The sequence below is a fragment of the Zootermopsis nevadensis genome, unplaced genomic scaffold (genome assembly GCF_977971745.1).
Source record: "Zootermopsis nevadensis isolate Lab colony 2312 unplaced genomic scaffold, Znev_1.0 Znev_ptg000024l, whole genome shotgun sequence".
Classification (NCBI taxonomy): Eukaryota; Metazoa; Arthropoda; class Insecta; order Blattodea; family Termopsidae; genus Zootermopsis; species Zootermopsis nevadensis.
The window spans coordinates 18,155,090-18,169,831 of record NW_028259156.1 but is presented as its reverse complement, the minus strand read 5'-3'; the positions used below and the strand labels follow the sequence as shown (position 1 = coordinate 18,169,831).

Genomic DNA, 14,742 nt, shown 5'->3' with positions numbered 1-14,742 from the left:
TGAATTTTCAAAGTGTGATACATTTTATGCTTAACTTTATAAAAGTAGATGAGACAAGAACTGCGTAGAGAATTTTGTTTGGAGAACCACTTGGAACACTAGGTTGGTAAACTATCAGAAATTTCTTAGTAATGTCAGGAAGCTCTTCGCCCCTTTGAATTTGACTATTATTATTTTAATGAAAACAGTGCCATGTTGGATTATAAGACTTCTGGGATATGTTGCATCTGTGTGCAATAAGATGAGTATGTGAATATCCAACATCAAGTTCATAGGAGACAAAAGTTAGGCTTGAGATGGTCTACCACAAACAGGCCATACTTGAGCAGTGTCCTATCCATGACATACTTTAATTATGTATTGGGATCGTGTTTTGAAGAGGTTAAAATTTCCACATTCTGCTGTTCAATCATTGACCTTAAAATTCCCAGAATTGTTTGCATGAATATGAGTAGAATCAGTTGTGATGATTTTATTGCCTGTCAGAATTGTCTAGGAGTCAGTGCACAATTTACATAAAATGGCTGGGTTTATGAATGTGTATTGCAGTATGCTTTTGCTACAGAAAAATCTATTTGCTTTGTTTTTGCAATATCTTTTGATGTGTATGAATTAAATATTCTTAGTTATATGTAGGTTCTTGGTTCATATTTGAGTTTTATGTTAAATTGTAGGAAAAATATTCCAGTAAGAATCTGGTTGATTTCTTTCATTCATGTTAGTGTGTGCCAACAACATTAAAGTATGTTAAAACTATTTAGCCAGAACAAAGTTTTCTTACATATACAGAAAGAAAGTAAAAATTAGGAATTTGAACATAACCAAATGTATGAGATGGTATCAAAGAGTTAGGAGAATGTATTTAAAACAAAAATGTATGTAAATGGTAAGAATTTGTTTTGTGTTAACTTCAAAGTTCTTTCCCTTGGGAATTAATGCATTGGATCCATTGGTTTTGTCATCCTTGGAAGCATGTCTGAAGCTTCTGATTTGTAATGTTGTTATGAACCTCCTGCACATTTTGCTGAATCTTTTGAATATTTTTTTGACCTTTGAAAATGAGAAGTCATAGGGAACAGGGTGTGGGGGGTAAGTGTTCAGTGACTGACTATTTTGTTGTTGGCTGGCACAAACACATGAACTCAGTTTTGCTTTTGTTTATGTCTTAACAGGTGAACTTAGGTTCCAAACAAAGCAGCAAATTTTGGCATATATGTTTGAAGTCGGTAAAAGAGACCTTATATCTTAGACTGGATTTTTGTTGTTGCTGGGATTAAATAATAAAAGGTACTGAAATTTATTTTGTGATTCAATAACAAATTTATAAGAACATAGAGATTGGCCAAGGTGTCCAATTGTCATGTCACAAGTAACCATTTTGGATATCTGAGTAGACAATACATTTTATTTTAAATAAAATTCCAATATTGTGGGGGCAATCTCACAGTCTGTCATCAGGGATAGTTGTGAAGTCGCTGTCAATTATATTGTCACCCATACCTCTCACTGCCTCCCACATTCTGTGCTCATGTTTACGCTATGGCTGAACAGTCGGGCATGCATGTAATTGCTCATACCTTATATTAACAACTGTTGGTGCTGGAATGGGTTCATTTTTTAAGAATATAGTGCGTTCTGCTTCCTTTATGCAACGAGGGTCAGTGTTGTTTTGGTAGCGTGATATAGTGTTGTGTTGGTGTGATCGTGATTGTGATCCAGTGAGGATTGGTGTAGTACATGATAAGAAGAGTTAAGAGTGTCAGAGTGGACAGTGCGTTAAAGTAGTGGTGAGGGAGTGTTCTTGTGTTAGCGAAACTGGTTCCAAGCCAGCAGAAGCAGTGGAATACTGTAGACTGCAAGAGAGAGAATCCTTGTGTTCCTATTAGTGGTGCGGCACAGCAGGCACACAGTAGCATGTTCAATGCTGCATAGTGATTGTGTGTGACGGAGAGATAAGCTCAAAGATAGAAATGGAAAGCTGAAAGGACAGATATTTTCAGTGGTGCTGTAGGAGTATTTTCTGATGCTGTAAAGAAAAGTAATCAATTGTAATTGCAGCTGCATTGTTGTGAAATGGATCCAAGAACCCACTTTGTGATCAGCGATTGTGTCACAACACAATTCCTGTGTTTGTGAAGGTTCTGCTGAAGGAGACATCACAACTTGTGAAACACAAGATTGAAAGAGGCTAATAGACCTGTTCTGACATCCTCATATTCACATACATTTTTCTACAGTGGTACATTTTATGACCAAATGTATCTCTTCGCCATGGGTTCTCTTACTGGCTGTGACATACTCTTACATGAAACACTTGGAGTAACCAGTTATAACAACTACAGCTGAAAACCAGCTCGATGGTTTTCATTTCACATAATTGCTGAGGTGATGGATGCTTGTTGGAAAAAGAAAGAAGTTTGAGGATTCTGCCACTGAAACAGTCTTATTTTTTTGCGTGGCTTGTGAAGCTACTGCTTCATGGAATTGCTCTTATTTGCTTGAGCCAAGAGTTCCACCACCGTACTGCACTCACTGAACATACGTACATAGTGGCAGTGAGAGTTTTTAACCAAAAAGTCAATCACTTAGTATGAAAATCTTCAATGTATGGCTGATAACTCAGGAAATGACTACAAATTAAACTTCATTGTGAAAATTTTGCCGTATGATGGAAACAAGTGAGTGATTGTAAAATTGAAGTTTTACTGTTTTATGTGTTTAAATTAGTTCAATACTCACATATTTTACATTAATTAAAATTACCATTGGACTTGAAGGATATACATCTGTCAAGATGTTGCACCAAAACAGAAATCATATACAAGTTACAAAAGCAACCTTAAGCATGATTAAGAAAAATAATTAGAAGTGGAAAGTAGTTGCTACTGCAGTCTTGCATTCTGTTGTCAGAAATGTGTCATGCTCTTCCTCATGCTGCCTTGAATTGTAATTTGCCTCTCCAGAACAGGTCTTCCCAGGTGAATAACCAAAACGCTAAAGTCCGTCTTTTTCTGATGCTTAGAGTCAAGTTTTGTTTTATTTAGCAGTATAAGGTGTAAGGTCTCTAGTATCATAAAATTTGCTGCTTTATTAACAGTTTGCTCTTGAGTCCTGAAAATTCAAGAATTAGTAACTATTTTTGAAAGGAACAAAGTAGTAGTGTTTAGAAATAGTACTTTCTAGCAGCTTAGAAGAGCCAGCAGTTCGCCGTGTACAACTGGAACTGAATTTGTTGAAACATCGAAAGGTAGGATGGAAGCTCTGTGAAGAAGATATCAAGGAGTGATATCAGCGCACATGAAGGATGGAGATAATGTTACGTTTACATTGTAACATTTAGTATGTGGTGTTCTTACACAGTTTACTGCCTCATGCTGATCCAATTGCAGAACTGAATTTGGGGGCAAAAGGTAAAACTTTCTTTCTTTCGTTCTTAACATGAACATTAGGTGGAGGTGAGTGGTTGCCCTTGGAGAAAGAGGCGGTAGTATTGTGAGTTAATCTGGACTTGCTGGGGAAGCTGCCACAGGCTGAATTTTGGTTGAGTTTTGGGATGGGTCACTGATGGTTGCCACATTATAAGATACAGAAGGATCTGCTCAGTGTGGCAGTAGGTCTAAATAATGCAAACTTTTCAGAAGAACATGTCTTTCATGTTATGGCAATATAGTGACTGTAATAGCTGATGCACATCGTGCACATTTTCCTTAAAAATAATTGTGAGTGGACAAGAAATACAGATGCAGTTTATTTTAGTGTAAAGTGGTCTGTGATGTGTTCATACCTGAGTGTCTGAAATTGTGAGTGGCTTGAGGAAGGCTGTTGCATGTGTAACAAAGGAACAGTGGCTGCAAGCTGGTTCAAATCACAAATTGTGTGAAAGCTTAATGTTTGTAACAGCATAATTGTAGAAGTAAAGAATAAAAATGTTTGAAGCTGTAAGAAAGCGGTTCAGTGAAGGAAGCAGTGAATTGATGAAAATCAAGATTAAGAAAAGTCTCAGAAGGCATGATTGAAATTTAAGAAAAGAAGTGAAACATTTGAGATAGGAAGATGGCTCCCTTTTGTGTTGTAGCGTCGTGTTAATCTGAAGGAAGGGGGGAGAGATGTGGATAGAAAGTATGAAAAGGAACTTGAAAGCTGCGCTGACAAATTCTGTCCAGTGTAGAGTGAAATGAATGAAGACAGCAGATCCAATTGAAGTACAGTTTGTGTAGAGTTGAGAAACCAACTAAGTAAAAGTAACGTATTTGGGAAGTAATTGGATAAGGATAGATCGATTGGTGGATGTTTGTGAGAAACTGATGGGACTTGGAGAAATCATATATGGTGTGATTAATGTGCAATGTGAAGTGTGTGTTGGAAACCATATATACACCTAATATGAAAGGTAACATCGTCTGTTCATGTTGCAAAATTGATTGGGATAAAATTTTAGATGATCTGATTGATAAGAGTTGGAAGTATTAGGAAGGAAACAGCGTGATTAAAACAAATGGGGAAAAGATGGAATTTTGAAATGCGAGAAAGTTGTTTTCTGCATATTTTCCTGTAGGTGTGCTAATGCCGGACACGGCTTACGAAAGATTGTCCATATGAAATTCCTATAGGCTGATGAAGCGGATTAAGAGATTCAGATGTGTTCCCTGTCGGAGTAGATTTACTGAAGAGGATCTGCTGCAATATATTCTGAACAGTGAGGACACACTGGGAGCTGAAGGTACAGAAGCAGGAGCACTCCGATTGAAAAGTGCCATGACAAAGAAGAAAGTGGAACGAGAAAACGGAATGGACTTCAAGAGGTATATATGCGAGGAAATTGATGCGTAGAAGGAATCTTTGGTCAGACAAGGGTTATGTAGAGTGGTGGACTCCAATAATGATGCAGATTCTTGACAGAGGAAAAGTAACTTAAGAACTATGGTGATTGTAGTTTCCAAGTGGATATACAGCAGATGTTTTGAATATCATAATATGTCACAGGAAATTGATTCAGAGTTGATGTAAGGAGCCACAAGAATATCAAACCAAATGGAGGCAGTACATGGAAAGGATTTGTGCAGTATGAGGTGTTCAGGTGAATCGTTAGATAGGTTTTGATTTTGGATCTGGGGCAATAATTAACTCAGCCTGGAGTTCTTCCTCCTGCAAACCTCATCATGATCAAAATTCTACAGTACCAACTTAAAGTTCTTCTTGAGTGAACTTAGAATTGTCCTAACAGGCAGATACTTCACAGACAAGTTTCATTGTATGATGCAAGAATAAATTTTATTCTGGTTTTGAAGATGATCTGCATGATCCAGGATAGCTCAGCCATTATAGTGACTAGGGTACTGACGCTGACTGCTATTTGAGTCCCAGGGGGACAGGATTTCTCTCTTCTCTGCAACATCAAAAGTGGCTGTGAGGCAAACCAACATTTTCAGTGGATTCTAGGGTTTTTTCCTCTGGTGTAAAGCTACAGGGCTTGAAGGTACTCACCTCCATCTTGTGCCAAGGTTAAGAACGTGTGAAGTCACTTTCAGACATAACGCTTGTTCTGCTTAATTAATGACTCACAACTTCACCTGTATTACTGTTAACTGAAATGGGGCTTATTATGAGGTATTTTGTCTGTTGAACATTAGAATTTGTTTATTGAATATGGTTGGCTATTGTATGTGTTTGGAACTTGTGGAAGATAAAACCCCTATATCCGCCTGTGCAAAGGTGGTCCTTTTTGAGTTCTGGGTTCTGTGAATGGCATGGTGGCTGCCTTCTGGAATGTTCCACTGTGTAGGGGTTGTTTGTTGGCTTGGAATGTCAAGGTTCTTACTGACAATTCATAAGTTTTAAGAGAAGCGACTTACAAAGTTTTATAATTTGTGCAGTTATTGCCTCGTACCTTTCAAAGTTTTCATCATAATTAGTGGAAGTATGCAACAGCATTAAATCTTATTTTTAATTTGGTAAAAAGCATGTAACATACACTAAACTACAAGATATAGGTTACAGTGCAATGACATTTAATTTTTCAGATTTTCATAGTGCTCAGAAAATTGGGTCTCTTTCTGTTCTTACCAAATTATTTGAAGAAAAAATGAACTGGCTAAAAATGTACATACAGTGTATTTTAATGTGTACTGAATAGTAATTAACTAGGGCATTTTATGTGAAATATGTATATAAATGATCTCAACCTGCGCTATGTAACCTAAACATATTTCTCGTGATTGTAGGAATTCCATGTAACGGGTCCCATTTGACTTTATTTTAAACTTACATTACTTGTAATTATACCACTGTGTAACATCTATTTCAGTAATAACCCTAGGTACCTCTTAATTAATTCTCTTTTGACTTCTGTTTTGAATAAAACGTAAAGGTTGGCCTGAGGATGGTATAATTGTACCAAAACATTTGCCAACATGGAAATAAAGGGACAAATTTTAGGACATTAACCCATTGAAGATTAAAAATTGTCTAAATAGTATTTCAGAATTCAAAAGTGTGGAGAGAGAAAAACAAGTCTTCACCAGTACAAAGATTAGCTTGTTAATGCAGTTTAATACAATAGTCATCCCTGGTAAAAGTAAGAATTGTATGAAAATAAAATATATAATAAGTTACTGGCTGTTGAAGCACGTGGGTAATGCAGTTGCCATACGGCCTCAAGGTTTTAAATGTGTTTGAGGTGCTACATCAAATAACAGGAATGCTAACAAAAAGAAAATAAGAATGTTCCAAAATTTGTGAAGTGGCTACAAAAGTTACAGAAAACAGCTATCTCAGTGGTTGCTTAATTGTTTTGTATTTCCACATTGTGTTGCTGTTGTGTAATTAATGATGGTAATTGTCTTTGTAGTATTAGAGATGTAAAAATCACTATTGTGGTATGTGAAATTCTTATTTGGAGGCCAGTGTACGCTGCTGTAAGAATACCACATTCAGTTCTATATACACAGCTCTCAATAAAGGTTATAAATCCAACCCACATCCTCACCCAACTTCCACAGTCTTCAGGGTGTATATTTTCTTTTTATCCCCCCTAATGTAAATATTTTGCAAGCAGTATTGTTTTCTTTGTTAAAATGAATATTTCTACAGATGCCAAAATTCCAAGTATCAGAATAGTATTTTTCTACAAAAAATATTTACTTTGAGTTTGTGGGAACAATTGTTTGTCCAGTAATGCGTTTCGAATTTAACTTAACAATGGTTAGTCGTATTTCTTTGAATATCTGCTTTAATGTCTGGGGAGTAATTGTCTCCTATTGTTTCTAGGTTAAATTAATTTCTTGATTTATTATGCAGTATTCCCGTATGTTTGGGGTATAGGGAATTAGGCGGCCCTGTTTTGCTAGTAACGCTGTATTGCGGTGTTTTTCGGAACTATTAAGTTGTCATAATTTGTTTATGTTAATGTAACTGTTTCCATCCCAATCTTGACAATCTGAACTATTTAAAGTATCCCCGTCTTGTGAATAGTATTGCCTACTGGCGGCGTCTCTGGGAACTTTTAATTCTTGTGCTAAGAAAACAGTTGTTTTGTAGTACCATCTAGTAGCAACTGCTAGAACTACTTGGAGTTCGTGAATGTAAGTAGTGTTGCCATCTGGTGAAGTTTCTGTGAACTCTAAATTCCGGCTGTGCTAATAAAATTCTTTTTATAAACCTTGTTGTTTTGTATATGTAGTGCCTTATAAATGATATTGCCATCTGGTGGTGGTTTCAGGAACTAGAAATTGCTGCTGTGCTAATAAAAATTTTATAAATAAAATTAGCTCGCTAATAAAAATTGTGCCATCTGGTGGCAGTTCTGGGAACTAATATTTCTTGCTGCGCTAATAAAAATTTTATAAATAAAATATTAGCTCGCTAATAAAAATAGTGCCATCTGGTGGCAGTTCTGGGAACTAATTTTTCTTGCTGCGCTAGTAAAAATTTTATAAATAAAATTCCTGCTGTGCTAATAAAATATTTTATATTAAAATTATTAGCAGGCTAGTAAAAATGTGGAGAATGAAAATTGTGGGTGTGCTAGTAAAAATTATGGGTGTGGCAGCAAAAAAAATATTTTTTTCAATTGTGGTAGAGGTTGGTTTTGAACTGCTGATCTTCAGGATGGTAGTAGTCTGCTGTCTTGTAGTCCGCTGTCTTATCCCCTAGGCCGCCGCTGTTTCTTAAGAGATATAATTTCGGAACTTCCTGATATATTGCGAAGTTGTTCTTGGACTTTAAAATTTTTCTTGGATCCCATAGGTTTTGAACTGCCGATCTTCCCGATAGAAGCCCTGAGCTTCAGCTCTCAGCAGTCCATGCCTTAGTGCTCTTGGCTACTGAGGCCACAACTGGTAGTAAACATTCGGAACTTCCTGATGAATTGTGAGTATCATCCTCTCCCCCAGCTACTAGTCCTACTCTACTTGCCACAGCTATACTTTAGAGGGATGAAGGAAGTACTTCAGGTGGTTCATCAACAACACTTCATATTCTGTATCATTCTATATATTCTTTATTATTTCGTAAGCATACAACTACAAGGCATCATGTTTCCATCACTGCACTCTCAATGTATATGACTGGTCTTACAACAGACATTATTATTATTGTTTCTCTCGAACAAGACGTTTTGGAAACTATTTCCGTCGCCAGGTAAAAGGGGAGAACATTCAAAAACACTGTACTCGCGAGCAACTAATACAATGGATTACAGACAATGGTACCAACATTAACATAATTATACAGCATGTAATAAGTGTTCTGGAGGTTTCCACTTGACGATGCTAATGTTGGCTTCAGAGAAACTCGCTAATGCAGCCCGAGTGATGGAGATGGTGGTCTGAACTCGAGACCGTCCCTGTAGTGCGCAACGTAGAACTTCTCCCTGCACAGATGGCACCGAGTTTCTTCTCCAGTATCAGTTATGGTGGTCCTAGAAAAAGAAATATATAAATAGCATTTTCATCTTCGATGCAGTACAGTCTGTAGCGGGCTGTGGTTGTACTTCTGATGGAAATATTACTATTGTAGTAGGAATGAACACTTGGATGACTTAGGGTAGTGGGTAATAGATAAACATTTTTATATATATTGAGTAGCGCTGGCAGGGTAGCCAAGTGTGCACCAAGTACAATTTGTGGTTTTCACTGTGGCGAGTCTGAAGATGGCTGTCTTCTTTGTTGTAGCTCCTGTAGTCTGGTTGAAGTTTGCCAATGCTTCAGAGGTCCTCTCCATCGTCAGGGTAATAGATAAACATTTTTATATATATCGAGTAGCGCTGGCAGGGTAGCCAAGTGTGCACCAAGTATAATTTGTGGTTTTCACTGTGGTGAGTCTGAAGATGGCTGTCTTCTTTGTTGTAGCTCCTGTAGTCTGGTTGAAGTTTGCCAATGCTTCAGAGGTCCTCTCCATCGTCAGGGTAATGGAAAAACTTAGTTATAGGAGACTGGCAGTGGGGATTGGGAACGAATAGGAGCTGGGGACATGGGGGGCTCTCATAAGGGCTCCTCAGGTTCCTGCCATAGAATCAACTGACATATGAGAGGTGAGTGGATGTGATGTGCCCTGAAAAGGGCAGGGTAGTGGCTTACTGGCAATGCTGTATGGGATGTTTCGGCCACAGCGGATTTATCTGGCTGGTCCAGCCGGATGTGGCGCTTTCTCAGACCTCTCCGTCTCGTGCCCCTTTCCTTCCTGCTGGCCAAGGTGTGGCATGCCCTGCTCCTGTTAGTTCCCAGGCCCTCACATTTCTGACTCCAGTCTGCACTGCTTATGCCAAGGCTCTTTTCCAATATTTCAGAGGTCCTCTCCATCGTCAGGGTGGTGGGTAAGCAATACGTGTGGAAAAACTTAGTTATAGGAGACTGGCAGTGGGATTGGGAACCAATAGGAGCTGGGGACATTGGGGGGGCTCTCATAAGGGCTCCTCAGGTTCCTGCCATAGGATCAACTGACATATGAGAGGTGAGTCGATGTGATGTGCCCTGAAAAGGGCAGGGTAGTGGCTTACTGGCAATGCTGTATGGGATGTTTCAGCCACAGCAGATTTATCTGGCTGGTCCAGCTGGATGTGGCGCTGGTGCCGCTTTCTCAGACCTCTCCCTCTCGTGCGTCTTTCCTTCCTGCTGGCCAAGGTGTGGCATGCCCTGCTCCTGTTAGTTCCAAGGCCCTCACATTTCTGACTCCAGTCTGCACTGGTTATGCCAAGGCTCTCTGCCAATATTTCAGAGGTCCTCTCCATCGTCAGGGTGGTGGGTAAGCAACACGTGTGGAAACACGTAGTTATAGGAGACTGGCAGTGGGATTGGGACCCAATAGGAGCTGGGGACATTGGGGGGGGGGGGCCCCTCAGGTTCCTGCCATAGGATCAACTGACATATGAGAGGTGAGTCGATGTGATGTGCCCTGAAAAGGGCAGGGTAGTGGCTTACTGGCAATGCTGTATGGGATGTTTTGGCCACAGCAGATTTATCTGGCTGGTCCTGCCGGATGTGGCGCTGGTGCCGCTTTCTCAGACCTCTCCCTCTCAAGTCCCTTTCCATCCTGCTGGCCAAGGTGTGGCATGCCCTGCTCGTGTTAGTTCCCAGGCCCTCACATTTCTGACTCCATTCGGCACTGGTCATGCCAAGGCTCTTCATTGACTTCCAATTGTGTGCCTTACTCATCACCCTGATGACAAAGGCAGCAGAGACCTCTGAATCGTTAGTACACTTCTACCAACAACCCAGAAGACAGCCATCTTCAGACTCACCAGCATGAAAATGTCAAATCCTACACAGTAATAAATCTTTGGGTTCTGTGAAATGTTGGAAATTTTTGGAGTTGCTGAGTGACCGACTATTGGTGGCTTCTCAAGGACCTAGCTCCATGGAATAAGTGACAGATGGATCAAGATTTCCTTTGTGTGGCAAACAGAAGATGCAGACTTAACAAATGAGTCACACGCACATTTATCACCTATAACAAATGTTTTTCTTTGTTGCAGTTTTAATGTGTCAACAGCTGGGAGATGAAGCAGATTTCTGTACAACTGCATTAGAAAGAAGGAATACAAATATTTGGTACAAATTAGTGGCAGAAGTCTTCTCAATAGGCTAGCCCTAACTGGCACAGAAGAGGAAATTAAGAGACAAAGGGCCCAAGGAAATTTACTTGGCATGCACTTGTGAGATGAATGTCTCTCCTTTCCCAATGGCCTATTTTGGATCAAAATGCTGAGATAATGAAAGGCAATGACGCAATTTTATCCTACAAAAGCTGTTGGTGAGTGGTCCAAAACTACAAGACACAGAAGAAGCCAAATCAGAAACATGAAGTCAATGTAGAGCTCATTTGTTGTTTTACATCTGAATGTTATTTTGTATGATATAAATGTGCACATGTCTTGTCACTGCTTATAGCTAATTAAAAGAATTAATTTATCTACTTCATTGGTGGTACACTGAATTATTTTTGTTAGCAATTAACATTATATATCCCAGAGGCTACTAACCCACAAACAAATCATAACCTGTACTGGCCTGTTACCTGACATTTAAGAGCATTTAGACATGACATTAGAAGTCCAGTTACCTTGGTAAGATCCTCAGGAGCAGCAAGAAAGTGTACAGCTGACACAAATCTCTCTTCTCCAGATGGCAAAGAGCACGTCCACTGCTTACAGACGAACCAGTGATCCTAGGGCCTGCAGACAAATGTGTATCAGATTCCATTGTACTTAATAAACTGTTACAGAACCAAACAAGTTCACCTGTTTTTTGTAATGTAATTCACCAAAAAATCTGCATGACAGTCTACTTCAAAATTACCAAATCTTTGGTTCCATGAAAGACCTGATTTAAGCCTACTCGGGAGGGAATGACATGCTCTTTCAACTGGTTAATTTGTATGTAATTTTATTCAAATGGCAATTCCCTGATGTGATTCTTATATCGTTTTAATAACCTACTTTTAAGTGCAGTGAAATTCCATCTTTTTTAACTTCATGTAAAAATGACAAGCAATTGATAACAATGTGATTTATTCCATTCCTGGAAAATGTTCTGCAATGTTATGATGAATTATTGTGTATCCTCCAATTCATGGGTTCTGTGGGGTACACATATTCATCCATCTATGTGAAATGACTAGAGACCAAAATCTGGCTATGTCAACATTAACTAGTTACTCTTGACACCAGCTAGGTGGCATGGAAAATGTTAAGGAATCATCATCGAAAGTATGCACTTTATTTTTGACCTAACCCAACCCACTAGATTTTCCAGAAGTGCCCTAAGTTTGTTTGCAGAATGTGTTATTTCAAATTTTATCCTTGTGTTGGATAATATTGTCATTTGCTGGCTAATCTTGACAATATCTAGTATTAGTCAATGCTACAAGATACAATTCCCATCATCATCATCCCACCTTCTTCATGATGTGTCATCATATGATCTATCACTCCTTCCATGATGTGGGTAGCCGAGAAACCAAACATCATGAAGTCATCCCACGTGCTGTTCTATTTCCCAACTGCATGTCTGTTTGTCCTGAAGACTAAATGGAAAAACAAGATTAGTAAACAGCAAACTGAAAATAAGTAAAATTAGAACAGAAAAATATGGACATTGAAATAGATAACAGTTGTTCAAAAATGTAAGAAATATGTGCAGATATGATAAGGACTGTGATATTCAGCGACCAGTCTCACATAATTATGTTAATTAACTGTTACTTGAAATATATTAACTTCAAATGCTGAGGGTTTTTTTTTCTAAGAACTACAGCATCTTCCTACAGACTTGCACACTTCTAGAACTTCCTGATTGCCATCCAGAGAACTGCCTATCTTTGAGCTCAGCAGTCCAGATTATTATTATTATTATTAAGTGTTCTGTCTTACGACAGGTCCATTGCTCTGCCCAAAAAGAGCTCTCCAGTTGTCCCTATTCTCGGCTTCTCGCTTTAATTCCTGGAATGTCATCTTCTTTCCTTGTTTAAGGTCGTCGGTTAGCTGTATCAGTCTTCTTCCCAGTCCTCGCTTTCCTTCAACCTGGCCTTCGATGATATCACTCAGTAACCCATTCCTTCTCATAATATGTCCCAGCCAGTTAGCTTTCCTTCATGTAATCGCCTGCAGAATGCTTCTTTGCTCGTTGACTCTCCTCAATACTTCTTCGTTGGTCACTCGATCCGTCCACCTGATCTTCTCTATTCTTCTCCAACACCACATTTCAAAACTCTCCAGGTATTTCTGTTCCTTCTTCCTGAGTGTCCAAGTCTCTGCTCCATACAGCGCGACACTCCATACGTAACACTTCACTAGTTTCTTCTTCATCTCCAAGCCCAACTTGCTAGTGAGAAGTATCCTCTTCTTGATGAAAGCTGCCTTGGCCATGGCTATCCTTGCTTTTACTTCCTTGGTGCATAGGGCGTCCGTCGTGACCATGCTTCCCAAGTACTTGAAATGCTCCACATTCTCCATCTGTTGGTTTCCAATTACAATGTTCAATGGTTCTGCTCTCGGTGCTATCCTCATTACCTTTGATTTTTCAATGTTGATTTCCATTCCATACTCTCTACCTGTTTCCACTAACTTGTCCATCATGTTCTGTAATTCCTCCTCTTCCTTCGCCAATACTACTAAGTCGTCTGCATACTTTACAGTCTTTATCACTCTTCCTCCAATTTTGAAGTCTCCTGTTCCCTCCAGAGCTTCCTTGGCAAGCCATTCCCCGTACAGGTTAAAAAGAACTGGTGATAAGCAGGATCCCTGTCTTACACCTCTACCTATCTCAACGCTGTTGGTGTCTCCTGAGCCCAGTCTCACTTTGACTTATAAGCCTAGAATTACTTTGCAAGAGGAACAATGCCATAATACTAAAATGAGCAGCCAAAACGTACATTCTGTTCAGACGAGTTGAGGTTCTCATGGTGGTGAATAGAAAGATGGCTGTCTTGTGGCATGTAGCGCCGCAACTTCTCTTCTTTCCCGAGAGCGAGAGGCAAAACTGCAAACGCATGAAAAGAAGTGTCTCAAGTACTTGAGCCTCTACAAACATGACCATTGAGTTGTACACGGAAACTGCAGACGAAGAGCCATGCAGTCTAGTGTGCTCAATAATTAAGAATTAACATAAATACAAGCATTATTATAGTCCACTAGGTACCTCAGGAACGATCTTTACATAGGTATACGCCTATACTGACAACATGTTTCCACACGTGTCTCCCAAATTCAGGCGTAGTTATATCCAAATTAATATACTTCTGTAATTACTTAGTTACGTCTAATAGAGCATGTCAATACACGTAGCCTTAAACAAAAGCAATGTTCCTGTTGTAATTTTATTTCTAAATTAGGTAATTTCCTTCATTTTGAAATTCTTATTAGAATACCTAATATACCAAGATGGCCACCACTTTGAAATTCTAGTTAGTGGATTTCCATCGTCCCTAAATATTTCTCGAGAAAATATTTTGACAAAATACGATACAAGTGTTGGTACATACACTTTATCTGCAAAATACAGAACGATGATAATTGCTGATCTTCGAATCGCAAAGCCATATTGTCTTACAGTCTTCTACTACCAGTTCCTCCACCTTCTCTGCACAAATTACTTCCGGCCTCTGACGAAAGACACACCTGTAGTGCTTCACCGTGATTGGATGTCACTAACTGTTCGATTTCTGTTTGAATCGATTCTGTATTTTATGAGAAAACTAATGTTCAAAATAACGTGTTAGTTTATACAAACCTACTCAATGTTCATAACT

General features: G+C 39.0%; 1 protein-coding gene and 1 long non-coding RNA gene across 7 annotated transcripts in view; one reads left to right on the top strand and one right to left on the bottom strand.

Annotated features, from left to right (window-relative positions):
• The window catches only part of LOC110838101 (uncharacterized), a 27,698-nt gene extending 16,284 nt beyond the window's left edge, over positions 1–11,414 (top strand). Inside the window, exons 5-6 of one of the 3 annotated variants that reach the window (XR_015536919.1) lie at positions 8,245–8,367; positions 10,970–11,414. This is a non-coding gene — a long non-coding RNA (uncharacterized LOC110838101). Of the gene's footprint in view, positions 1–8,244; positions 8,368–8,784; positions 8,909–9,170; positions 10,332–10,969 lie in introns of those variants that run through there. The other 2 variants (XR_015536918.1, XR_015536917.1) reach the window with 2 other exon arrangements.
• On the bottom strand, positions 8,475–14,742 carry LOC147872830 (uncharacterized). Of its 4 annotated transcripts, none has more exons than XM_087355226.1 (5): positions 14,724–14,742; positions 13,867–13,973; positions 12,391–12,519; positions 11,557–11,668; positions 8,475–8,917 (listed from the first exon to the last, which is right to left on the bottom strand). In XM_087355226.1, the coding sequence occupies exons 3-5, from the start codon at positions 12,461–12,463 to the stop codon at positions 8,794–8,796; spliced, it is 309 nt and encodes a 102-aa protein (XP_087211352.1). In that variant the 5' UTR covers positions 12,464–12,519; positions 13,867–13,973; positions 14,724–14,742; the 3' UTR covers positions 8,475–8,793. The 4 variants fall into 4 exon arrangements, with proteins under 4 accessions (XP_087211352.1, XP_087211351.1, XP_087211350.1 ...); XM_087355225.1 differs by lacking the exon at positions 14,724–14,742 and adding an exon at positions 14,476–14,633 and having other exon boundaries at positions 13,867–14,014; XM_087355224.1 differs by lacking the exon at positions 14,724–14,742 and adding an exon at positions 14,476–14,633.

Bases quoted from the DNA above. Each gene is read 5' to 3' on its own strand.
- LOC147872830 (XM_087355226.1), bottom strand. From the start codon at position 12,463: ATGATGTTTGGTTTCTCGGCTACCCACATCATGGAAGGAGTGATAGAT. The intron at 11,669-12,390 runs GTGGGATGATGA...ATTTGTCTGCAG, and splicing joins GATGACACATCATGAAGAAG to GCCCTAGGATCACTGGTTCG. The intron at 8,918-11,556 runs GTAACTGGACTT...TTCTTTTTCTAG, and splicing joins CTCCTGAGGATCTTACCAAG to GACCACCATAACTGATACTG.